The sequence below is a fragment of the Doryrhamphus excisus genome, chromosome 18, assembly GCF_030265055.1.
Source record: "Doryrhamphus excisus isolate RoL2022-K1 chromosome 18, RoL_Dexc_1.0, whole genome shotgun sequence".
Classification (NCBI taxonomy): domain Eukaryota; kingdom Metazoa; phylum Chordata; class Actinopteri; order Syngnathiformes; family Syngnathidae; genus Doryrhamphus; species Doryrhamphus excisus.
Genome location: NC_080483.1, coordinates 2,954,325 through 2,982,014, shown reverse-complemented (window position 1 = coordinate 2,982,014; position 27,690 = coordinate 2,954,325). Strand labels below are relative to the sequence as shown.

At 37.6% G+C, this 27,690-nt stretch overlaps 1 protein-coding gene across 1 annotated transcript in view; it reads left to right on the top strand.

Annotated features, from left to right (window-relative positions):
* LOC131105927 (dihydropyridine-sensitive L-type skeletal muscle calcium channel subunit alpha-1-like) overlaps positions 1 to 27,690 on the top strand; it is a 66,541-nt gene that overhangs the window by 34,792 nt on the left and 4,059 nt on the right. Inside the window, exons 28-40 of the mRNA XM_058054444.1 lie at positions 90 to 173; positions 1,613 to 1,660; positions 1,862 to 1,888; positions 4,246 to 4,371; positions 6,168 to 6,233; positions 6,319 to 6,410; positions 8,613 to 8,772; positions 10,249 to 10,376; positions 12,413 to 12,509; positions 18,087 to 18,189; positions 20,189 to 20,290; positions 25,797 to 25,927; positions 26,410 to 26,526. Coding sequence (XP_057910427.1) covers positions 90 to 173; positions 1,613 to 1,660; positions 1,862 to 1,888; positions 4,246 to 4,371; positions 6,168 to 6,233; positions 6,319 to 6,410; positions 8,613 to 8,772; positions 10,249 to 10,376; positions 12,413 to 12,509; positions 18,087 to 18,189; positions 20,189 to 20,290; positions 25,797 to 25,927; positions 26,410 to 26,526 — 1,281 coding nt within the window. The remainder of the gene's footprint in view (positions 1 to 89; positions 174 to 1,612; positions 1,661 to 1,861; positions 1,889 to 4,245; positions 4,372 to 6,167; positions 6,234 to 6,318; positions 6,411 to 8,612; positions 8,773 to 10,248; positions 10,377 to 12,412; positions 12,510 to 18,086; positions 18,190 to 20,188; positions 20,291 to 25,796; positions 25,928 to 26,409; positions 26,527 to 27,690) is intronic.

The window sequence follows — 27,690 nt, the reverse complement described above, 5'->3', positions numbered from 1 at the left end:
GTGGTGTCTTTGAGGTACACACACAGTAAGTAGTATGAGTGCTAGCTCGAACATGTGCTCTCATCCCAACGTGTCTTCTTTTCTTGCAGGGTTACTTTGGAGACCCCTGGAATGTTTTTGACTTTGTCATTGTCATTGGAAGTGTTGTGGATGTGATTCTGAGTGAAATTGATGTGAGTATTTCCTCGGTCAAAGTCCTCTATTCCCAATTCCCACATAAACTTCCTGAATTTCCCATAAAAAGAAGACAAAATACATTTGTATTGAGCAATTGTGAAAGATAAATTGTGTTCAGCAATGAAAGAGCTAATATGTTTCTTCAAATCACAAACACTATCGATATGAACCAATAACCACTAAAATATCATTGTGAACATGACCCCCCCCACCCCCCACACACACACTTAACCCCCCCACTAACTTATCAAATACCCAAGTACCTAAGGTACCAAATACCACCCAGAAGTGCATCCAATTGTACACAAGTTCCCAAGCCTTACTTGGTACTTAACCATTTAAAGCAGGGGTCTCAAACTCAATTTACCTGGGGGCCACTGGAGCTAGGGTCTGGGCAAGGCTGGGCCGCATCAGGTTTTCCAAAAAAAAAAAACCCAACGCATTTATTAAAAACGGAAAAATATACAAACTTTTTCAGTGCTTTGGTTCCGATTTTCTACAAGAAAAGCTCTGATAAAACATTCCACTGTTCTCAGATATCTTAATTTTTATTTTTCTGCACAAAATAAGATGAAAAATAAATAAACAAATCAAGAATAAAGAAAATCAACCAATCAGTAATAAATAAATATAATAATAATAATAAAACGGCAAATAATAAAAACTTAAGAAACCACATATAGTTGGTGGGTAGACAAATGATTTTTTTCAGATTAAAATGAACAAAGCATTATTAGAGCCCTGTAGACATGACAAAACACGACTATAGTCACATTTATACTCTTTTTATTTACAACATATTGCGCAACTGCAGGGTCTTGAGACACATGCTAACTCGCAAACTAGAGAGCTAGCGACCTAAACGGTAGCCTTCAAGTTATTTCCTTTCAACTTAAATAGCCAAAAACTCACCACTTCCACACGGATAGGGAGGATAACTATTAACAGTTATTTAACCTTTAACATGAACATGAATCAAACGTAATAATTTTTTCTGGGTACATGATACCATACAGCATCCATATCAAACTTGTGCGGGCCGCACTAACATTAAACAGGGGCCTCAAACTAGTGTCCTGCGGGCCACATTTGGCCCGCGGGCCGTGTGTTTGAGACCCCTGGTTTAAAGCCAATGTGAACGTTACACAGTCAACAGCCTTAACGTTAGCAAGCTAATGCTAACAGAGGCAACAGGAGAACGCTCAACTGCAGAAGTAAATAGCAACTAAATGCAGCGCAACAGAATAATCTCCTGGTCAAACTGAACCAATAACCACTAAAATATCATTGTGAACATGACCCCTCCCACTAACTTACCAAATACCCAAGTACCTAAGGTACCAAATACCACCCAGAAGTGCATCCAATTGTACACAAGTTCCCAAGCCTTATTTGATTTCCTGATTTTTTATTTATTTTTTGTCCTTTTCCACAGGCAGCTCTGGAGTCTTCTGGAGGGCTTTACTGTCTCCACGGCTGTGAAGTAACTATCAATTCATGTACCGGACATTTTGCCGGAAAGCTCATATATATAATAATGATAAGAATAATAATTTAAGCTACTAGTAGACTCAAAACTCAAAACCCCACATCATCCATTATGATTTATCATTCACCCTTTTAATGTATACAATGTCTATATCTAAATATGTTTATAATATGTACTAAATGTGTGTTTTAACAGGCAGTGGATCCTATGCAAGCAATTGCTGTGAGTTCAAATTCAATTTCCTGCACATTTAGTCTTGATTTTTTTTTAAAAAGCTGCACTTTGTTCAGAATTCTTTCATCCTCCACAATCCATATGTGAATTATGAACAGGCTTTCTCTTTTATGTGTGCTGTAAAGATATAAAACTAGCTGAAAAAAACAACAACGCTACATTGACGTAATGTGACCTGTATTTTATTTTAACCAAGCTACCGCAACGTTGTCTTTAAAACGGCGGTGGTGAAACCCCTTCTGAAGAAGAGCAATCTAGACCCCAATGATCTTAATAATTACCGACCTGTATCCAACTTGCCGTTTTTAAGTAAAATTTTAGAAAAACTGTTGTTTTTTTTTACCAACTTAATGACTTTTTAAACAGAAATAGCATTTTAGAGAAACATCAGTCTGGCTTTCGGAGGAACCACAGTATCGAGACAGTACTTTTAAAGATTTTAAACGACATCAGGTGGAATTTAGATAACAAAAAGCTCCCAGTGTTGGTTCTACTGGATCTAAGCTCTGCTTTTTATACTGTGGACCATCACATTTTATTAAATAGACTCAGACACCTGGTCGGCCTCTCCGGTACTGTTCTTAACTGGTTTTGTCCTTATCTTATGTAAGTATGGAGACATGTTCCTCAGGAACCCATGAAATTGAATGTGGGGTTCCCCAAGGCTCAATTTTAGGTCCACTCCTTTTTTATCTTGGGGACGTCATCAGGAAGCACGGCATCAGCTTCCATAATTATGCTGATGATACATACATACATACAAATTTGGGCGTGATTTTTGACTCTGAGCTAAATTTTATCCCACATATCAAAAATACAGTAAACCTCGGATATATTGGACTCGGATATATCGGAAATTCGCTCACAACGGACAGATAAAAAAGAACCAATTTTTCTGTAATGCATTTCCAATAAAAATTCATTGCATATATCAGATTTTTTATAACGGATTTCGCCTATTTCGGACAAAATCTCCAGTCCCGTTCCAATGCATTTCCATGAAATTTCCCTCGCATATATCGGATGGCCGCATCGTGGCGCTCCGATTCGCCGAATCGTGACAGGCCGCTATACGACGTCATTTGCAGCGTTTGCAGCGTTGCCTGCGCGTCCAGGTACATTGGAAACATAGTCAAGGAAGTGCCTTTTTATAACGGATAAAAAACCCCATTTACGCATATACCGGATACAAATCCGATATATGCGTAAAACGGACATTTTCCGGTATACGCATATAACGGATTTCGCTTATATCGGACAAAACCAGTGGGAACAATTGAATCCGATATATCCGAGGTTTACTGTATAACAAAAATAGTTTTTTTCTATCACCTTAAGAACATAGCCAGAGTCCGCCCGTTTCTCTCTCAGGCCAGTACGGAGGTGCTAATGCATGCTTTTATATCCTGTCGTTTAGATTACTATAATACCCTGCTCTCTGGTCTTCCCAAAAAAAGTATTTTAAATCTCAATTATTACAGAACTCAGCCGCACGTGTGCTGACGAGGACCAGAGGACGGGAGCACATTACACCGGTTTTAAAGTTGCTACATTGGCTCCCCGTCCGCTTCAGGATCGATTTTAAGATTCTCTTATTGGTTTTTAAATGTGTTAACGGCCTTGCACCTTCTTATTTATCTGATCTGCTTTTACCATATCAACCCCCGCGGACCCTGCGGTCTTCCGGCACTGGCCTTTTAACGATACCAAAACCCAGAACTAAAACCCACGTTGAAGCAGCATTTAGCCACTATGGCCCCCACCTGTGGAACAGCCTGCCGGAGAGCCTCAGGACTGCGGAGACTGTTGAAATTTTTTAAAAAAAGATTAAAGACACACCTTTTTAATCAGGCTTTTAACTCGTATTTTTACATTTTTAAAAATCTTTTTAGTCTTATTTTATGCTTTTAGTCTTTAGCTTTTAACTCCAGTGTTTCCTCAGGGGGGGTCCTGCACACTAGGGGCTGTGTCGGGTCTGCTGAGGGGGTGCCATACTTGGGTCCCTTCGACCCGGCCAGCTGGGGGTTCCTCCCTTTGATGTGGGGGTCCGCCCGTCTGTCGGAGTCGGGGGGCCCGGATGCTGGTCCCCTGATGGCACGGCCTGCAGCTCCTCCCAGTGTGGACAGAAAAGTGCTCTACAAATAAAGTTGATTTGATTTTAATAGCAGGCTTTCTAGGCGGAATAGCTGTGTCCCATTACATGCATTAATTAGTTGTCTTTTTGTAGCTGTTTTTATATCTTTAGAACACACAGAAAAGAAGATTGTGGAAAATCATTTTTTTTTTAAAAAGTGCAAATTTCTTTTATTGTTGAACTGTTTTGCTAACTCCCTGTCTCTAAAAAGTCTTCAGAGAACATGAGCGTGTCCGTCACCTTCTTCAGACTATTTCGCGTCATGCGTCTGGTGAAACTTTTAAATCGCTCTGAAGGAATAAGGAATCTCCTGTGGACTTTCATCAAATCCCTTCAGGTCAGTTTCACCCCAACCGCACAAACAAACAGTAAAGAGGCCTTTTGTGTGGTTTTTCAACTACTCAGAGGAGCTGAGAAGATCCTAATGACATTTGGATAACATCTTGAGAACGGCACTTGTGTTTTCAAGATTTGTCAGCATTCATTGAACATTTACAAAGAACACAAAGAACACTGGTGACAAATGAAGATAAAATAGAACAGCCAACACAGATGGATCACTTCAGTCTTAATCAGAATGTGGAAGTGAGTTGTGTGAAAGGCTTTGAGATTTCAAAGCTTTTATAATCAAAATACTTTAATACTGTCACGTCGCGGCATAATGTAATAATGACGACAACCTCACAAACACAGAGCAACACAAAACAGGAAGAAGTACAAAACAAAGGCACGGCGACCAGAAAAAAAGGCATGAAATTGAAAAATAAACAGTGTCGATATCGATACTTTGCAAAATCGCATAATGTGGCTGGCAAATTTTTGCAAAGTATTGCATTTTATATCATAGCATAAAGCAGGGGTCTCAAACACACGGCCCGCGGGCCAAATGTGGCCCGCAGGACACAAGTTTGAGGCCCCCGCCTTGATATGATAAGTTTAATGTTAGTGCGGCCCGCGCAAGTTTGATATGGATGCTGTATGGTATCATGTACCCAGAAAAAATTATTACGTTTGATTCATGTTCATGTTAAAGGTTAAATAACTGTTAATAGTTATCCTCCCTATCCGTGTGGAAGTGGTAAGTTTTTGGCTATTTAAGTTGAAAGGAAATAACTTGAAGGCTACCATTTAGGTCGCTAGCTCTCTAGTTTGCGAGTTAGCATGTGTCTCAAGACCAGGGGTCTCAAACACACGGCCCCCGCCTTGATATGAAAGTTTAATGTTAGTGCGGCCCGCGCAAGTTTGATATGGATGCTGTATGGTATCATGTACCCAGAAAATATTATTATGTTTGATTAATGTTCATGTTAAAGGTTAAATAACTGTTAATAGTTATCCTCCCTATCCGTGTGGAAGTGGTAAGTTTTTGGCTATTTAAGTTGAAAGGAAACAACTTGAAGGCTACCGTTTAGGTCGCGAGCTCTCTCGTTTGCGAGTTAGCATGTGTCTCAAGACCCTGCAGTTGCGCAATATTGTTGTAAATAAAAAGAGTATAAATGTGACTATAGTAGTGTTTTGTCATGTCTACAGGGCTCTAATAATGCTTTGTTCATTTTAATCTGAAAAAAAATCATTTGTCTACCCACCAACTATATGTGGTTTCTTAAGTTTTTATTATTTGGTGTTTTATTATTATTATTATTATATTTATTTATTACTGATTGATTGATTTTCTTTATTCTTGATTTGTTTATTTATTTTTCATCTTATTTTGTGTAGAAAAATAAAAAAATAAGATATTTGAGAACAGTGGAATGTTTTATCAGAGCTTTTATTGTAGAAAATCGGGACCAAAGCAAAGTTTATTCATTTTTCAGTTTTTAATAAATGCGTTTTTTTTTTTTTTTTTTTTTTTGGAAAACCTGATGCGGCCCAGCCTCGCCCAGACCCTAGCTCCAGTGGCCCCCAAATAAATTGAGTTTGAGACCCCTGCATTAAAGTGAACACATAAACCAAAGAAACAAGTCTGGTGTAATATTTTTTCAAATTGGTATCGTCGATACCAGCCTGAATTTGACTCAGTATTGGATCAGAAACAAAATCAGTGGTATGGCTATCCATCACTATCCATGGGAAGTTGCACTGCAGAGGTTTCTGTGGTGGAAACGTGAGTAATTTATGTTTTGCTTGCAGGCTCTTCCCTACGTGGCCCTGCTCATTCTAATGCTGTTCTTTATATATGCCGTGGTAGGAATGCAGGTACATAAACAAGGATCATAAACCCATACTATGAAACAGTCGAAGAACGTCAAGATTATCCTCACTCGCTTTCTTTTCTCTGCAGATATTTGGGAAAATTGCTTTGGTTGACGGTACCTACATTAACAGAAACAACAACTTCCAGACGTTTCCACATGCCGTGCTCCTCTTATTCAGGTTAGTGGTAAAATTCCGGAATCAAACTGTGAAAGAACATTGAACAAAAGCCATGAACTACATTAGTGCTCAAGGCAGTCAACGTACAAATTCCTGTTAAGACAAATACTTCATTTTAAACTTATCAAGTCATGTGCTCCAAAATGAATAAATATGATAAACAACAAATATGACTTTTCAGGCTTCTGACTTGACTTCAGTGACTTCAGGCTTCTTACTTAACAAAGGTTTTCAGTGGCGGTAGTTTTGGAAAACCCCTGAACTCTGAGAGGGTCCATAAAGAATGTTTTCAAACAGAGAATAACGCTAAAGAAAGCCATATTTGGCTCCTCGTTGCTTAGTGGTGTAATGCTACATGCTGATGCCGTTCGATTACCTGCAAGGACCCCAACATCTAACCACTGGTGATGTCCAAGATGGTTCCAAGAAGGTGATGAACAGGAGTGTTGTATCAGCAGAGGCATCCTGTAAAAAATAACCCAAACAAATTTGCCATTGACTTGCTGTGGAAGACAACACTGTTTTCTTTCATTTTAGCGAGAAAACAGAGTGGAAAGTGCGTGAAACGGGAAGGTACCATCCTAACATAACACAGGCTAATCACCAGAAATCATCCAGAAAGGCAATTGGACTTTGTACCAATGACAGCTTCAGAAAGAATATGAAAATGAGCAAATTTATTTATTTGTTTCTTTCTTTATTTGATGAGGACGGTGCATATCAATCAATGTGACCAAAAGCATCACAGTAAAAATGCCAGAATTAGCTGCGATGACTACATTTCATCTGCTGTCCTCAGGCAGGCACCACAAAACATATCCATTCACGAATGACACCACACATAAAACACCATAAAACTATAAAAAGAAGGCCAAAGATATTTTTATTGAGCAACTGTGAAAGATAAATTGTGTTCAGCGATGAAAGAGCAAACAATCACAAACACGGTCTGAACCAATAACCACTAAAATATCATTGTGAACATGACCCCCCCCCCCAAACTTACCAAACATCCAAGTACCCAAGGTACCAAATACCACCCAGAAGTGTATCCAATTGTACACAAGTTCCCAAGCCTTACTTGGTACTTAACCGTTCAAAGCCAATGTGAACGTTACACAGTCAACAGCCTTAACGTTAGCAAGCTAATGCTAACATAGCCAACAGGAGAACGCCCAACTGCAGAACTAAATAGCAACTAAATGCAGCGCAACAGAATAATCTCCTGCTCAAACTGAACCAATAACTACTAAAATATCATTGTGAACATGACCCCCCCCCCACCCCACTAACTTACCAAATACCCAAATACCCAAGTACCCAAGGTACCAAATACCACCCAGAAGTGCATCCAATTATACACAAGTTCCCAAGCCTTACTTGGTACTTAACCGTTTAAAGCCAATGTGAACGTTACACAGTCAACAGCCTTAACGTTAGCAAGCTAATGCTAACATAGCCAACAGGAGAACGCTCAACTGCAGAACTAAATAGCAACTAAATGCAGCGCAACAGAATAATCTCCCGGTCAAACGGAATCAATAACTACTAAAATATCATTGTGAACATGACCCCCCCCCCCACCCCACTAACTTACCAAATACCCAAATACCCAAGTACCCAAGGTACCAAATACCACCCAGAAGTGCATCCAATTATACACAAGTTCCCAAGCCTTACTTGGTACTTAACCGTTTAAAGCCAATGTGAACGTTACACAGTCAACAGCCTTAACGTTAGCAAGCTAATGCTAACAGAGAAACTTACTATGGTACCCATTATGTCATTGGATGGTCATATCACCTCGTACTTCGGTACGAGGTACATTATTCAAAAAAACAACCAAAAGAAAAAAAAACCTTAAACTGTATTATGGAAAGCAGGAAGTGAACAAATGTAACAGTTACTGATTGTAAAAGTACCAGATGGAGGGGTAGGATTTAATAAGCTTTGCTTCTTCCTACTCCTTTTGGACATGTGGAACTGGGAACTGATTATGTGATGCATTCAATTGTAATCTGATGCATGTTCAAATGAAATAAAACCATTACCATTACCAAGATCCAAAAGTGAAACATGTAAATTTTTGCAATTGTTCCTGGTCTTACATTTAATCGTGTATATATGGGTGGTTTGAGGGTTTGAGTCCCCTAAAATGTGTTGTTGCTGGCATTTCCAGTGACTGTTCACTGTTATTTGCAGATGTGCAACAGGGGAAGCATGGCATGAAGTGATGCTGGCGAGTATGTATGGAAAGAAATGTGACCCCAAGTCAGATTACCTTCCCGGAGACGAGTTTACCTGTGGATCCAACTTTGCAGTCATTTACTTCATCAGTTTCTACATGCTCTGTGCATTTCTGGTAAGAAAAGTGAGAATAGGACACACCTTGCTACACACACATCATCCGCTTATGACCGCTTGTATTTGATTAGCAAGTCAATTAATGGCGAAAGAAACGCTTCCTGTTATTTACTTTGCATATCACGTGGGAACTGTCATCTACCAAGTGGCTCACATTGAATAGGGACCCTACCCAACCCATAAAGCTGTACAGGAAATCACCGTACTGATCCAAATATAAGACAACCCTGAATAGAAAACAACCATTTTTTCCCAGACACCTTTTTTTGAGAAATCGATTTTTTTAGACAAATTACATATTTTTAAAATCTGGAGTTTTCATTGGTCATATTTCATTGATCATATTGCTCCTTTGTTCTCCGGGTACTACGGTTTCCTCCCACATTCCAAAAACATGCTAGGTTAATTAGCGACTCCAAATTGTCCATAGGTATGAATGTGAGTGTGAATGGTTGTTTGTCTATATGTGCCCTGTGATTGGCTGGCCACCAGTCCAGGGTGTACCCCGACAGCTGGGATAGGCTCCAGCACCCCCGCGACCCTTATGATAGAAAAGCGGTAGAAAATTAAACAAGCATTAATAGAGCCCTGTAGACATGACAAAACACGACTATAGTCACATTTATACTCTTTTTATTCACAACATATTGCACAACTGCAGGGTCTTGAGACACATGCTAACTCGCAAACTAGAGAGCTAGCGACCTAAACGGTAGCCTTCAAGTTATTTCCTTTAAACTTAAATAGCCAAAAACTTACCACTTCCACACGGATAGGGAGGATAACTATTAACAGTTATTTAACCTTTAACATGAACATTAATCAAATGTAATATTTTTTTCTGGGTACATGATACCATACAGAATCCAGATCAAACTTGCGCGGGCCGTACTAACATTAAACTTTCATATCAAGGCGGGGGCCTCAAACTAGTGTCCTGCGGGCCACATTTGGCCCGCGGGCCGCATGTTTGTGACCCCTGGTGTACAGAATAAACAAGAATCTTACTTATTGTGTGGAAATATGGGTTGATAACATAATAAATAACATAATACCATAACATAATAAAATAATTACTATAAAAGCAATCTTCACTTGCTAAATGTACTGCAAAAAAGGATAATAAAGTAAGGATAATTCATAATACCGCCTACAGAGAACATACTAACTCCTTATTTCTAAAATCACAAATACTTCAACTTGCTGATATAGTTCATCTTCAAACAGCTAAAATAATGCAGAAGGCTAAAAATAACCAATTAGCTAAAAATGTCATCCAATACTTCTCTACAAGAGAGGAGAAATATGATCTCAGGGAAGAAGTACATTTGAAACACTTCTATGCTAGGACTACGTTAAAAAGCCATAGCATTTCATTTCATTTCCACAGTTTAACAGGTTTTAATGTGAAGTTTGTGGTCCTCACACCAGTGCACAAATCTACCCACACCCCCTTTGCTCCTCTAATCCATAGATTATCAACTTGTTTGTGGCTGTCATTATGGATAACTTTGACTATCTGACACGGGATTGGTCCATCCTTGGCCCCCAGCACTTGGATGAGTTCAAGAAAATCTGGGCAGAATATGACCCTGAAGCCACGTAAGTATTTCTATTTGTACTTACTGAGAATGTGACTTTATTTGTCCCTGCTGATAGTCTGCTGATCTTTGCTTATGCACAAACACCAGACTCTACCCGTTGACAGTATTGTAAATTCACCCACCAATTAAATCCCGCTTCAGAATGCTTCACAATAATGTTTCTTGTTCTACACCATAAGTCTCAGTCTTGGTTGGCGTCTTTTGTGCATCTGTAGTTGGTGATAAAATAGGATTGCTGTAGTTAAACACAATAGGAAATCCATAATTCTGACAAAAATGTTGGCTAATGATCCTCCAAGTCCGCGTGTTGTTTTTTTCTTTAGATATTTTTGTTCTTTTTCTTTGCTTTGCTTTTCGTTTATGTAGCTTGCATCCGAAAAGTTTCCATGCAAAGTATGTGATCTATAAAAGCTAGGGTTGTCAATCAATTAAAATAATTAATTGGGATTAATTGCATGTTATGAATACTTAAGTCATAATTAATCACAGATTGAAAGAAGAAAGAAGAATAGCTCAGGTCCGAAAAGTTTCCATGCAAAGTATGTGATCTATAAAAACTAGGGTTGTCAATCAATTAAAATAATTAATTGGGATTAATTGCATGTTTAGAATACTCAAGTCACAATTAATCACAGATGGAAAGAAGAAAGAAGAATAGCTCAGGTCCGAAAAGTTTCCATGCAAAGTATGTGATCTATAAAAACTAGGGTTGTCAATCAATTAAAATAATTAATTGGGATTAATTGCATGTTTAGGATACTCAAGTCACAATTAATCACAGATGGAAAGAAGAAAGAAGAATAGCTCAGGTCCGAAAAGTTTCCATGCAAAGTATGTGATCTATAAAACCTAGGGTTGTCAATCAATTAAAAATAATTAATTGGGATTAATTGCATGTTTAGAATACTCGAGTCACAATTAATCACAGATGGAAAGAAGAAAGAAGAAGAGCTCAGGTCCGAAAAGTTTCCATGCAAAGTATGTGATCTATAAAAAACTAGGGTTGTCAATCAATTAAAATAATTAATTGGGATTAATTGCATGTTGTGAATACTTAAGTCATAATTAATCACAGATGGAAAGAAGAAAGAAGAAGAGCTCAGGTCCGAAAAGTTTCCATGCAAAGTATGTGATCTATAAAAAACTAGGGTTGTCAATCAATTAAAATAATTAATTGGGATTAATTGCATGTTGTGAATACTTAAGTCATAATTAATCACAGATGGAAAGAAGAACAGCTCAGGTCCGAAATGTTTCCATGCAAAGTATGTGATCTATAAAAACTAGGGTTGTCAATCAATTAAAATAATTAATTGGGATTAATTGCTTGTTGTCAATACTTAAGTCATAATTAATCACAGATGAAAAGAAGAATAGTTCAGGTCCGAAATGTTTCCATGCAAAGTATGTGATCTATAAAAACTAGGGTTGTCAATCAATTAAAATAATTAATTGGGATTAATTGCATGTTGTGAATACTTCAGTCCTAATTAATCACAGATGGAAAGAAGAACAGCTCAGGTCCGAAATGTTTCCATGCAAAGTATGTGATCTATAAAAACTAGGGTTGTCAATCAATTAAAATAATTAATTGGGATTAATTGCATGTTGTCAATACTTAAGTCATAATTAATCACAGATGAAAAGAAGAAAGAAGAATAGCTCAGGTCCAAAAAGTTTCCATGAAAAGTATGTGATCTATAAAAACTAGGGTTGTCAATCAATTAAAATAATTAATTGGGATTAATTGCATGTTGTGAATACTTAAGTCATAATTAATCACAGATGGAAAGAAGAAAGAAGAATAGCAGGTGGTAGATTACAGACGTTATGAGTGTGAGTGTGAATTCAATTGGCATCTGGAATAGGTGCAGATACTGGAAGATCTACAAAGCTTTCTGTGCACGTTATCTTGTGGAGCTGCTCTATAGGAGTCCACAACTCAATATAAAGGGCAGAAAAGGTCCGCAGTTCTTCTATTTGTTGCCTAAATTTGACAAAATTTTCTGTACTTGCATATTTCTTTATTCCCAGGGGGCGTATTAAGCACCTTGATGTAGTGACACTCCTACGGCGAATACCTCCTCCTCTGGGTTTTGGAAAGTTTTGTCCTCATCGCATTGCCTGCAAGGTATGGACATATGGACATTGACCAAGCAAACAGTGTAGTCACATGAAAATTCCAAGTTAAATCAAGTCTTTTAGTTCTCTGAATAGTGAGCTTATACTTGCATCATTGTGTGTTAACTATGGTAATGGTAATGGTAATGGTTTTATTTCATTTGAACATGCATCAGATTACAATTGAATGCATCCCATAATCAGTTCACAGTTCCACATGTCCAAAAGGAGTAGGAAGAAGCAAAGCTTATTAAATCCTACCCCTCCATCTGGTACTTTTACAATCAGTAACTGTTACATTTGTTCACTTCCTGCTTTCCATAATACAGTTTAAGGTTTTTTTTTTGTTTTGTTTTGTTTTTTAATAATGTACCTCGTACCGAAGTACAAGGTGATATGAGCATCCAATGCCATAATGGGTACCATAGTAAGTGTCAATATAGTGATATATATAGCACATCATGACTGGTTCAAGACTCTTCATCCTTGTATTTAGCAAACATCAACTGCTTGTATTGTTTCTTGAATTGGCTCATCGTTGTGCATTGTTTGATTTCCTTACTCAATCCATTCCATAGTTTGATTCCACATACTGAAATGCTATGGCTAGCATAACGTAGTCCTGGCATAGAAGTGTTTCAAATGTACTTCTTCCCTGAGATCATATTTCTCCTCTCTTGTAGAGAAGTATTGGATGACATTTTTAGCTAATTGCTTATTTTTAGCCTTATGCATTATTTTAGCTGTTTGAAAATTAACTATATCAGCAAGCTAAAGTATTTGTGATTTTAGAAATAAGGAGTTAGTATGTTCTCTGTAGGCGGCATTATGAATTATCCTTACTGACCTTTTTTGCAGTACATTTAGCGGGTGAAGATTGCTTTTAAAGTAATTATTTTATTATTTATTATTATAATAATTTTATTTTACAGTTAGTATGTTCTATGTAGGCGGCATGTGTTCATGGGACGGAGTTGGGCTATGTTCTTAAGATGGTAAAATTTAACCCTATCAATGGAGGAGTCAGGCCCGCTTGAAACAATAAGTATGGCCTTGCATCCCCGGGGTAAGTCGGGTTTTGACATGCGTAACGCAACTAATATTCAAAACAGTCACAATGTATTGAAATTGTCCATTGAGAGAAAGCTTATTCATGTTGAAGGGCTGAATCATTGTGCAGCTGTAACTAATCATAAACCAAAACAATGATTACCAGGATGTACATCAATAGTACTCTCACCTTGACTAAGATAATTCATTTCATTGCAATTCCGGGTCAAAAATGTTCAATGTGATAAAAGTTTCACATGAGCAATGATAAATAGATAAGAAATCATCCTCCATGCATTTTATTGCAGTCTGATGTTTGCATCCTTCCATAGGAATGGGTTGAATTAGAGCCGTACCCCGAGGGGTACGCATATCAGTGACGCAGTGTTTGATTTCAAGTTAAGTTGAAACAGATCATCTGTGTAGCTGCGTAATCTGCTGCGGAAAGACCATGGCGACAAAGTCGTGGGATCATAACAAGCTACCGAGGTAACTACTTAGTCTCTCCATTGTACTTATGTTAAATTCCAGTGTATACACAACACCCACTATATTTAGCATAAAAAAAGATTTGTTCTTGTATAAGCCGATGTCATAAAGTGGCATATTATGGCGCGCACACGTCTGTTTGCGTGCACGAGGTTGCAGGAGGTCATTACACAATATGACACAGGGTTTCATCTTACAAACAACACTAAACTCATCACGCAGCAAGTAACACTCAAACGTTTTACCTCAGAAATAAGATAAAATACGCCTTTATTAGTCCCAGAGGGGAAATTCCTGGTTTACAGCATCAAAAGCACAAGAGCACACATGACATTGTACAAAGCACACAAGAACGCATAAAGTGCAAAATCAGGCTAATACAAATCAAGAAGTACACTACTAGTATATACAGCTGTGTACATTTTGCCCACGTGTATCAATACAAGTTTTATATGAACACTATCCCAACATTTCAAAGTGTTCCCATAAGGGATTTCGTTTCTCTGGAAGAAAGCATAGAAGGAATAGAAAATGGCACTGCAATAATGCTTCTGTCCACCAGAGGGCCCAAAGCGAAAAGAGGGAAGCTGACGTTATTGCAGCACGCCAATAAATGCGTTGCTCAGACGTAATGCCTTATGGGAAAACTTTCAAATGTTGTGTTTTTAAGTCATATTGGAACATGTTTGTATATTTGTATACATTTGTGTTTACATTTTTTAATGGTCCGTTGGTGATTCATGCAATGTTTATTATTATTAATTATAATTAATAATATATTATAATAACATATATATTTAATATATTATAATTATTATTAATTATTCCCCTGAACCAGGGGAATAATCTGTCAGCCTTGTTAACTGTCCTTTTCTCAAAAAAACACAGCGTTCAGTACTTCAAGCAAAGTTTTCTAAGTGACTTTATCTCACCAGCCAAATTAGAAGAGAGCAGACAAAATAAATAAAAAACAATTTTTAAAAATACACAATTTTTGCATTTATTTTATGATTAATCTGGTCATTAGCATTCTTTATTTATCATTTTTTTGCTTTTTGCTTTTTTTTTTTACTTAATGCAACTTAATTTACCCTTTCTTATTATATTTATACATGTATTTTTTTCTCTCTTTCGCTCACCAATATAGCACAATTATGTGAATCTGTACTATTATTATATTACCACTTTTTTCCCCTCTCTTCTTTTTTTTCTTTTTCACATTCATCCTGATTCCTGTTAGTTATACATTCCACTTCTCCAGCGACAAACGTGTGACAAATCTTGTGATACACAACCCTCCCTTCCTCTTGTTAACCGTCCTATGTCTATGGTTTGTTTCATTGTTTCTCATCACCTTCTCATCTATGTTGTAAATATCCACCTTATTTGATTATCACACTTGTAAATACACACTTAATGTTTGCAATTAAAAAAAAGAGAGAAGCCAAAAATTTACCACTTCCACAAAGAATGAGAGGAGAACCTTTTTTCACTCGATGTCAACCATGGTACGTTGGCTGGGCTCTGCTGGATCAGTAGCCTCCATGCAGAGTGAAAGGAAACATTACTGATGCCTAGTGACCACATTACTACACGTAACTTGTTATTTTTCACTAATAATAATAATAGTCAATAGTCAACCACTAAACAGCAATCATATATAGTGAGAGAGCCATATTCCAACAGCAATATAGCAAGAGAGGACTGTATTGCATTGTTAACATTACACTTTTATGATAGCATGCACAGACTACGGGATCAATTTAGCTAATTAGCAAAACATATCATCAGTAGGGCAGGGGTCTCAAACACGCGGCCCGTGGGCCAAATGTGGCCACAGGACACTAGTTTGAGGCCCCCGCCTTGATATGAAAGTTTAATGTTAGTGCGGCCCGCGCAAGTTTGATATGGATGCTGTATGGTATCATGTACCCAGAAAGAATTATTACGTTTGATTAATGTTCATGTTAAAGGTTAAATAACTGTTAATAGTTATCCTCCCTATCCGTGTGGAAGTGGTAAGTTTTTGGCTATTTAAGTTGAAAGGAAATAACTTGAAGGCTACCGTTTAGGTCGCTAGCTCTCTAGTTTGCGAGTTAGCATGTGTCTCAAGACCCTGGAGTTGCGCAATATGTTGTAAATAAAAAGAGTATAAATGTGACTATAGTTGTGTTTCGTCATGTCTACAGGGCTCTAATAATACTTTGTTAAAAAGTAAGATATTTAAGAACAGTGGAATGTTTTATCAGAGCTTTTCTTGTAGAAAATCGAAACGTTTTTTGTTTTTTTTGGAAAACCTGATGCGGCCCAGTCTCGCCCAGACCCTAGCTCCAGTGGCCCCCAAGTAAATAGAGTTTGAGACCCCTGCAGTAGGGTAAAACTACTAGGTAATTTTCTCACTTTCCTAATATTTTCATCATTTTAGCACAAGCCATATAGTACATGGGGAACGTATTACTCAAAAATGGATCCAAGGTCCAATTTGAAAAGTTGACAAATGAAAAAAAACTTTAGCACAACAGAAATAAAGACAAACACTTGACAACTCCAAAAATGTGATAAAAGAGAGGGAAAAAAAACATTCAGGGACGCCTACAAGAGGCCCTAAATCCACTCAAACAGCAGGAATGTCTGAGTGACGCTTGTGTCGGACATGTGACACACACACACACATTTCTCTGTCTCCGTCTCCTTGTCCTTTCAGCTTTGGAACAGTGTTGCCAGAGGAGAGTGTCATCTTATAAATCAAACAAGCACACAAACAAATGAATGGACACCCCCGAGCTACATTTGTAAAATATAAATAAATAAAAGCAGTCGTGTCTTTTTGGCAATAATGATAGAAGGTGCAAAAGCAACACTGCAGGGAAGAAGTACATTTGAAACACTTCTATGCTAGGACTACGTTATGCTAGCCATAGCATTTCAGTATGTGGAATCAAACTATGGAATGGACTCATGTCTCTCTTTGTTGTGCCTTCTAAAGATATCAACCTCATATTACAAATATACAACATAAGGTGGCCAGAAATATTTCAGTATTGAACAAAGCAAAATTTGTTCTCGATCAGAAATCACTCCACACTCTTTATTGCTCTCTGGTTCTACCATATCTTACTTATTGTGTGGAAATATGGGCTAATAACTATAAAAGCAATCTTCACTTGCTAAATGTACTGCAAAAAAGGCCAGTAAGGATAATTCATAATGCTGCCTACAGAGAACATACTAACTCCTTATTTCTAAAATCACAAATACTTCAACTTGCTGATATAGTTCGTCTTCAAACAGCTAAAATAATGCATAAGGCTACAAATATTAGCTAATTTTTAGCCAATTAGCTAAAAATGTCATCCAATACTTCTCTACAAGAGAGGAGAGATATGATCTCAGGGAAGAAGTACATTTGAAACACTTCTATGCTAGGACTACGTTATGCTAGCCATAGCATTTCAGTATGTGGAATCAAACTATGGAATGGATTGAGTAAGGAAATCAAACAATGCACAACGATGAGCCAATTCAAGAAACAATACAAGCAGTTGATGTTTGCTAAATACAAGGATGAAGAGTCTTGAACCAGTCATGATGTGCTATATATATCACTATATTGACACTTACTATGGTACCCATTATGGCATCGGATGCTCATATCACCTTGTACTTCGGTATGAGGTACATTATTAAAAAATATTTTTAAAAAAACCTTAAACTGTATTATGGAAAGCAGGAAGTGAACAAATGTAACAGTTACTGATTGTAAAAGTACCAGATGGAGGGGTAGGATTTAATAAGCTTTGCTTCTTCCTACTCCTTTTGGACATGTGGAACTGGGAACTGATTATGGGATGCACTCAATTGTAATCTGATGCATGTTCAAATGAAATTAAACCATTACCATATCAGTCAAAGTTCACCATAACAGTTCAGCAGCTATGCGTGGTAGTGAATGTCAGAATGTCAAACAATAATAGATTCTAATGGATGTATGGGAATCAGACATCCCAAAGCTGTTTTATGTTGTTTTTCTTTCTGCCTTTTGCTGCAGAGGCTGGTCTCCATGAATATGCCTCTCAACAGTGACGGGACAGTCACCTTCAATGCGACGCTGTTTGCCCTGGTTAGAACTGCACTGAAAATCAAGACAGAAGGTTTGTGATTTTGGATTATTTAACAGTTTACAATAGACACGTTTAATCCAGGGTTCAATTCCACCCTCGGCCATCTCTGTGTGGAGTTTGCATGTTCTCCCCGTGCATGCGTGGGTTTTCTCCGGGTACTCCGGTTTCCTCCCACATTCCAAAAATCATGCTAGGTTAATTAGCGACTCCAAATTGTCCATAGGTATGAATGTGAGTGTGAATGGTTGTTTGTCTATATGTGCCCTGTGATTGGTTGGCCGCCAGTCCAGGGTGTACCCCACCTCTCGCCCAAAAGACAGCTGGGATAGGCTCCCTCGTGAGGAAAAAGCGGTAGAAAATGAATGAATAAACGTCCTGGCCAAAAACAAAGTCAGTGGCCCAGGAAGGTATACTGTATTCGGGTACATGCTCCGAGCAGTGTTTAATTATAGAGTTCTACGGACATCATTGCAACCCAGACATCCTTAAATGGCAGGGGTGGACTCGTTAACAAAATTGGGGGTCCAGAATATATATTTAACACAAACACACTATTTTACGCTTATAATTCTAACAGTCCGGCTTGAATTATTTGTCTAATTTATCTGTAAAAGTACTATCATAGTATCATACTATCAGCTATATGTTCTCAAAAAACAAAAACAAAAACTGTATTATGGAAAGCAGGAAGTGAACAAATGTAACAGTTACTGATTATAAAAGTACCAGATGGAGGGGTAGGATTTAATAAGCTTTGCTTCTTCCTACTCCTTTTGGGCATGTGGAACTGGGAACTGATTATGTGATGCACTCAATTGTAATCTGATGCATGTTCAAATGAAATTAAACCATTACCATGACATCCTGAGGTTGTAGAAAAGATGTAAATCGGTTTCAGAAAAGTCCAATTATTGGCATGCATCAAGCCAGCGAGGACATCGAGGATATTGCTGAAACTACAAAAATCAGGTTAAGGGAAAAATGAATCCACTGTGGGCAGAAATAAATGTTGTGACAATGCAAAAGCTTGTGGAAACCATACCACGGCAACTACGTAATCAAAGCTAAGGCAGTACAAGTAAACATTTGTGTGTGACCTTCTTTTCAGCTCCGCGGGGTATCATTTTGTTGATATAGTACAAACTGTATTCCCGGCAATGACATGCTCATTAATTCTGAAAGGCAGCAGTTTCAAAGTACAAAGAACCCGATTGAAATGGCTTACCCATATTCGCATGCATTGTACCTGACTGTATATTTCGATATTTCAGAAATGTCTGAATTTATGGTTCTATCGATATACAGTAAACCTCTGATATATTGGATTCAATTGTTCCCATTGGTTTTGTCCGATATAAGCGAAATCCGTTATATGCGTATACCGGAAAATGTCCATTTTACGCATATATCGGATTTATATCCGGTATATGCGTAAATCGGATTTTATCCGTTATAAAAAGGCACTTCCTTGACTATGTTTCCAATGTACCTGGACTGGGCAATGAAAAGAGACGTAAGGTAATGAGAATTTATTGGACTCTGAGCATAACAAATTGTTAATTAAGCTAGGCCCTGTTACGCCCGTCAGGCCTACGTTATTTCCAATTGTGAGGTTAAGATCTCATTCACTGCTGTGCTAGTATTATTGACGTCACTCACTTTTATATTTGTCCTAAATCTGGAGCCAGGAGAGACATCAACAAGATTAGCATAACGATGCGGCCATCCGATATATGCGAGGGAAATTTCATGGAAATGCATTGGAACGGGACTGGAGATTTTGTCCGAAATAGGCGAAATCCGTTATAAAAAATCCCATATATGCAATGAATTTTATTGGAAATGCATTACAGAAAAATCGGTTCTTTTTTATCTATCCATTGTGAGCGAATTTCCGATATATCCGAGTTCGATATATCCGAGGTTTACTGTATCCAGAATTAATACAGTCAAAACCTACAGAAATGTGCAACTTAAATATTTAATTTCTTTCATTGTTATTGATGTTACTATGACTTTTTTTAATCAGGGAATTTTGAACAAGCCAACGAGGAGCTTAGAGCTATTATTAAGAAGATCTGGAAGCGGACTAGTATGAAACTACTGGACCAAGTCATCCCACCCATTGGAGGTCAGTATGGTGGTGGGGGCAGGTGGTGGGGTTCCACTTTTTGGGGAATTTTGCCCATCATCCACAATCCTTGTATGAGACATGAACATACATGAACATCCATGTCTGTCTCTTTTCCTGTGAGTTCTAAAGATCTAAAAACAGATCAAATCAGGCAGTTAATTAATGCACTTAATGGGACACGCCTATTCCGGCCACTGTTAAAACACCTCCAAAAACATCCAACAAGGTTTTATGGTTTTATATACGTGCTGTGATCATGTAGCAACACGCACATTTCTTCACCATTTCCGGGGGTATAAGCCACTGCATTATAGGAAAATGTTCAAATACTTTAATTTTAAACTATTGATATTTGTTTGTATGTTTCTTGGTGTACCTTTTGGGTGTTAAGTTGCTGTATGATGAGTTTAGCATTCTTGTTGTTGAGTCTTTGTAGTGAAAGCCAGTAGTATTCACTATTCCGTCTGTGATTGACGCCGATGATTGTCTTGGTTTGTATACAAGTCAGTAAATGTTCAATTTCCAAGTCATGTAAATGGAACATTGTTGGTGTTTTGTTTTGGGGTTTTATTATTTATGGTTTATAGCACCAAAATAGGTACCAGTACGTCCCATGACATGTATTTTTAGCTTGCTCATATTAACTTGTTCTTTCGTTGGAACGCATCAAAAAAGGAAAGAAATATGTGTTCGTGTTTCACATTAGGATTTTTAATGATGGGTGGAATTCCCCCCGAAAGTGCTGTTTTCCTTTCACCACCATTTCCGGGGTATAAGCCAATGCATTATAGAAAATGTTCAAATACTTTAATTTTAAACTCATATTGATATTTGTTTGTATGTTTCTTGGTATACCTTTTGGGTGTTAAGTTGCTGTACGATGAGTTTAGCATTCTTTGTACATCTTGTTTTTAAGTCTTTGTAGTGAGAGCCAGTAGCATTCACTATTCCGTCTGTGATTGACGCTGAGATGATTGTCTTGGTTTGTATACAAGTCAGTAAATGTTCAATTTCCAAGTCATGTAAATGGAACATTGTTGGTGTTTTGTTTTGGGGTTTTATTTTTTATGGTTTATAGTGCCAAAATAGGTACCAGGACGTCCCATGACATGCATTTTTAGCTAGCTCCTATTAACTTGTTCTGTCGTTGGAACGCATCAAAAAGGGAAAGAAATATGTGTTCGTGTTTCACATTAGGATTTTTAAAGATGGGTGAAATTCCACCCTAAAGTGCTGTTTTCCTTTTACCACCATTTCCGGGGTATAAGCCACTGCATTATAGGGAAATGTTCAAATACTTTAATTTAAAACTCATATTGATATTTGTTTGTATGTTTCTTGGTACACCTTTTGGGTGTTAAGTTGCTGTACGATGAGTTTAGCATTCTTTGTACATCTTGTTGTTGAGTCTTTGTAGTGAAAGCCAGTAGCATTCATTATTCCGTCTGTGATTGACGCTGAGATGATTGGCTTGGTTTGTATACAAGTCAGTAAATGTTCAATTTCCAAGTCATGTAAATGGAACATTGTTGGTGTTTTGTTTTGGGGTTTTATTATTTATGGTTTATAGCACCAAAATAGGTACCAGTACGTCCCATGACATGCATTTTTAGCTAGCTCATATTAACTTGTTCTCTCGTTGGAACGCATCAAAAAGGGAAAGAAATATGTGTTCGTGTTTCACATTAGGATTTTTAATGATGATGACGGTTTAAGACACTGCATTATAGGGAAATGTTCAAATACTTTAATTTTAAACTCATATTGATATTTGTTTGTATGTTTCTTGGTATACCTTTTGGGTGTTAAGTTGCTGTACGATGAGTTTAGCATTCTTTGTACATCTTGTTGTTGAGTCTTTGTAGTGAAATTGAGAGCCAGTAGCATTCACTATTCGGTCTGGAATTGACGCTGAGATGATTGGCTTGGTTTGTATACAAGTCAGTAAATGTTCAATTTCCAAGTCATATAAATGAAATATTGTTGGTGTTTTGTTTTGGGCTTTTATTTGTTATGGTTTATAGCACCAAAATAGGTACCAGTATGTCCCATGACATGTATTTTTAGCTTGCTCATATTAACTTGTTCTTTCGTTGGAACGCATCAAAAAAGGAAAGAAATATGTGTTCGTGTTTCACATTAGGATTTTTAAAGATGGGTGGAATTCCCCCCTAAAGTGCTGTTTTCCTTTCACCACCATTTCCGGGGTATAAGCCACTGCATTATAGGAATGTTCAAATACTTTAATTTTAAACTCATATTGATATTTGTTTGTATGTTTCTTGGTGTACCTTTTGGGTGTTAAGTTGCTGTATGATGAGTTTAGCATTCTTTGTACATCTTGTTGTTGAGTCTTTATAGTGAAAGCCAGTAGCATTCATTATTCCGTCTGTGATTGACGCTGAGATGATTGACTTGGTTTGTATACAAGTCAGTAAATGTTCAATTTCCAAGTCATGAAAATGGAACATTGTTGGTGTTTTGTTTTGGGGTTTTATTATTTATGGTTTATAGCACCAAAATAGGTACCAGTACGTCCCATGACATGTATTTTTAGCTTGCTCATATTAACTTGTTCTTTCGTTGGAACGCATCAAAAAGGGAAAGAAATATGTGTTCGTGTTTCACATTAGGATTTTTAATGATGGGTGGAATTCCCCCCTAAAGTGCTGTTTTCCTTTCACCACCATTTCCGGGAGTATAAGCAACTGCATTATAGGAAAATGTTCAAATACTTTAATTTTAAACTCATATTGATATTTGTTTGTATGTTTCTTGGTATACCTTTTGGGTGTTAAGTTGCTGTATGATGAGGTTAGCATTCTTTGTACATCTTGTTGTTGAGTCTTTGTAGTGAAAGCCAGTAGTATTCACTATTCCGTCTGTGATTGACACTGAGATGATTGTCTTGGTTTGTATACCAGTCAGTAAATGTTCAATTTCCAATGGAACATTGATGGTGTTTTGTTTTGGGGTTTTATTTGTTATGGTTTATAGCGCCGAAATAGGTACCAGTACGTCCCATGACATGTATTTTTAGCTTGCTCATATTAACTTGTTCTTTCGTTGGAACGCATCAAAAAAGGAAAGAAATATGTGTTCGTGTTTCACATTAGGATTTTTAAAGATGGGTGGAATTCCCCCCTGAAGTGCTGTTTTCCTTTCACCACCATTTCCGGGGTATAAGCCACTGCATTATAGGAAAATGTTGAAATACTTTAATTTTAAACTCATATTGATATTTGTTTGTATGTTTCTTGGTATACCTTTTGGGTGTTAAGTTGCTGTATGATGAGGTTAGCATTCTTTGTACATCTTGTTGTTGAGTCTTTGTAGTGAAAGCCAGTAGTATTCACTATTCCGTCTGTGATTGACACTGAGATGATTGACTTGGTTTGTATACAAGTCAGTAAATGGAGCATTGTTGGTGTTTTGTTTTGGGCTTTTATTATTTATGGTTTATAGCACCAAAATAGGTACCAGTACGTCCCATGACATGTATTTTTAGCTAGCTCATATTAACTTGTTCTTTCGTTGGAACGCATCAAAAAAGGAAAGAAATATGTGTTCGTGTTTCACATTAGGATTTTTAATGATGGGTGGAATTCCCCCCTAAAGTGCTGTTTTCCTTTCACCACCATTTCCGGGGGTATAAGCCACTGCATTATAGGAATGTTCAAATACTTTAATTTTAAACTCATATTGATATTTGTTTGTATGTTTCTTGGTACACCTTTTGGGTGTTAAGTTGCTGTACGATGAGTTTAGCATTCTTTGTACATCTTGTCGTTGAGTCTTTGTAGTGAAATTGAGAGCCAGTAGTATTCACTATTCCGTCTGTGATTGACACTGAGATGATTGTCTTGGTTTGTATACAAGTCAGTAAATGTTCAATTTCCAAGTCATGTAAATGGAACATTGATGGTGTTTTGTTTTGGGGTTTTATTTGTTATGGTTTATAGCACCAAAATAGGTACCAGTACGTCCCATGACATGTATTTTTAGCTTGCTCATATTAACTTGTTCTTTCGTTGGAACGCATCAAAAAAGGAAAGAAATATGTGTTCGTGTTTCACATTAGGATTTTTAATGATGGGTGGAATTCCCCCCGAAAGTGCTGTTTTCCTTTCACCACCATTTCCGGGGTATAAGCCAATGCATTATAGAAAATGTTCAAATACTTTAATTTTAAACTCATATTGATATTTGTTTGTATGTTTCTTGGTATACCTTTTGGGTGTTAAGTTGCTGTACGATGAGTTTAGCATTCTTTGTACATCTTGTTTTTAAGTCTTTGTAGTGAGAGCAGTAGCATTCACTATTCCGTCTGTGATTGACGCTGAGATGATTGTCTTGGTTTGTATGCAAGTCAGTAAATGTTCAATTTCCAAGTCATGTAAATGGAACATTGTTGGTGTTTTGTTTTGGGGTTTTATTTTTTATGGTTTATAGTGCCAAAATAGGTACCAGGACGTCCCATGACATGCATTTTTAGCTAGCTCCTATTAACTTGTTCTGTCGTTGGAACGCATCAAAAAGGGAAAGAAATATGTGTTCGTGTTTCACATTAGGATTTTTAAAGATGGGTGAAATTCCACCCTAAAGTGCTGTTTTCCTTTTACCACCATTTCCGGGGTATAAGCCACTGCATTATAGGGAAATGTTCAAATACTTTAATTTAAAACTCATATTGATATTTGTTTGTATGTTTCTTGGTATACCTTTTGGGTGTTAAGTTGCTGTACGATTAGTTTAGCATTCTTTGTACATCTTGTTGTTGAGTCTTTGTAGTGAAATTGAGAGCCAGTAGCATTCACTATTCCGTCTGTGATTGACGCTGAGATGATTGTCTTGGTTTGTATACAAGTCAGTAAATGGAACATTTCCAAGTCATGTAAATAGAACATTGTTGGTGTTTTGTTTTAGGGTTTTTTTGTCATGGTTTATAGCACCGAAATAGGTACCAGTACGTCCCATGATGTGCATTTTTATCATTTTTATGAATTATGATTAATTTGAATTCATGTTCGCTTGGCATGTTACCGTATTCGGCGCCACAGCTAGCCACTACGTGCCAATCACATAATCTTTGGCGTGAACTGGCTCCAACTGGCGCCGGCCCAGTGGACTCCAAGCATCATTGGCGCTACTTGGTTCGCACCATTACACTCCAGTGGATTCCAATAGGTGGAATTTTTTAAGGTTTTAAACATTTTGGAATTTTCTTCAAAATTTTCTTTCTCCAAACTAAATTTTTGAGTTTACGGGCCACCACGAGCCAGTTGGGAGGCAGTTTGAGCCACTGAACGCCGCTAGGCACCTTATTGGTGACACTAGGTTCCACAGCAAATTGCATTACCGCAAACTCGCACCAAATGGCACCGGCCCAGTGGACTCTTAGCATAACATTATGAAAAATCAGGTTGTATTTATATGTTTTCATATCATCTCTTAGGAATAAAACATTTCTAACCATCCTTCTTATTTTCCTCTGTTATATCAGATGATGAAGTGACAGTCGGAAAATTCTATGCAACATTCTTAATCCAGGATTACTTTCGGAAATTGAAGAAAAGACAAGAAGAATACTATGGTTGCAGGCCCACAAAGAAAAATGCAACAAATGAAATACAGGTAAGCAGTAAATATATTCATACATGCTATTTTGTACCTGATTTGTGTCATTTTAAACTGTAACAATATCACTAATAATTATTCAATAAACAAAAATTAGTCTGTGCCTCGCCTTGGGCATGAAAGGAACACTACCCAGTGCTCTTGTGTAGTTTCATTGTTGCTGTTATTACTGCAGCAGTTTTTCTACTTTCATAAGACCTGAAGAGATTTAAGTGCTTTGACTGTTCATTCCTGCCCTAATTGGGAGGGGGGGTGGAATTTAAAAAAAACACAACAAACCAAACACAACAGCAAACCAATACCAACAAAAGCAAAACCCCAACAACGCAAAACAACCTTTAAATCAAACACTAACTCCGCAATGGTTGCGCACCGTGGCTGCCCATGATATGTTCAAGGGAGTGCCGGCCGTCAGACTTTTGGCCTTTTAACTATAGCAAGAGTCACCAAAATCACCCCATTACGTATGTGTCTATCAGGCAGGACTTCGGAACATTGAGGAGGAGGCCGCTCCAGAGCTGCATCGAGCCATCTCTGGGGATCTCCTGAATGAGGACGAGATAGTTAGCGATGATGCCGTAGAGGAAATCTTCAGGGTAAGTATAAGTCGATCGAGGGAATTAATGTCAATGAATATCTGATTTTTTTATTTATTATTTATTTATTTCTATTTGAATGTACAGTAAACCTCGGATATATCGGAAATTCGCTCACAACGGACAGATAAAAAAAGAACCAATTTTTCTGTAATGCATTTCCAATAAAAATTCATTGCATATATCGGATTTTTTATAACGGATTTCGCCTATTTCGGACAAAATCTCCAGTCCCGTTCCAATTTCCCTCGCATATATCGGATGGCCGCATCGTGGCGCTCCGATTCGCCGAATCGTGACAGGCCGCTATACGACGTCATTTGCAGCGTTTGCAGCGTTGCCTGCGCGTCCAGGTACATTGGAAACATAGTCAAGGAAGTGCCTTTTCATAACGGATAAAATCCCATTTACGCATATACCGGAAATAAATCCCATATATGCGTAAAACTGACATTTTCCGGTATACGCATATAACAGATTTCGCTTATATCGGACAAAACCAGTGGGAACAACTGAATCCGATATATCCGAGGTTTACTGTACTACAATAATAGTATTGTCTCTTACTGGCCTAGCACCTTAGTAAGTAATCATACTAATTGCCTATAAGTACCAAAACTATGTTTTTTGGGGTTTTTCCAACACATTTTCATGTAGCTGTGAAAATATAATTGCAATATTTGTAATTTTTTATTGTGTCAATCCACCCTAATACTAACAAATGAGAGATTTCTCAAATAAAACAGACTTTAGGTCGAGACTACAGAACTCATGCAATATAATGTTTAATATTTTTATGAATTATGATTATTGTTATATTTGGTGGTTAGCGCAGAGACCTCACAGCTAGGAGACCAGGGTTCAATTCCAGGGTACTCCGGTTTCCTCCCACATTCCAAAAAACATGCTAGGTTAATTAGCGACTCCAAATTGTCCATAGGTATGAATGTGAGTGTGAATGGTTGTTTGTCTATATGTGCTCTGTGATTGGCTGGCCACCAGTCCAGGGTGTACCCCGACTCTTGCCCGAAGACAGCTGGGATAGGCTCCAGCACCACCCGCGACCCTCGTGAGGAAAAATGAATGAATGATATTTGCCTTGAGCTGGTTTCATAATTATACCTTTTGAGTGTTAAGTTGGTGTGTGATGAGATAGTGTTCTTT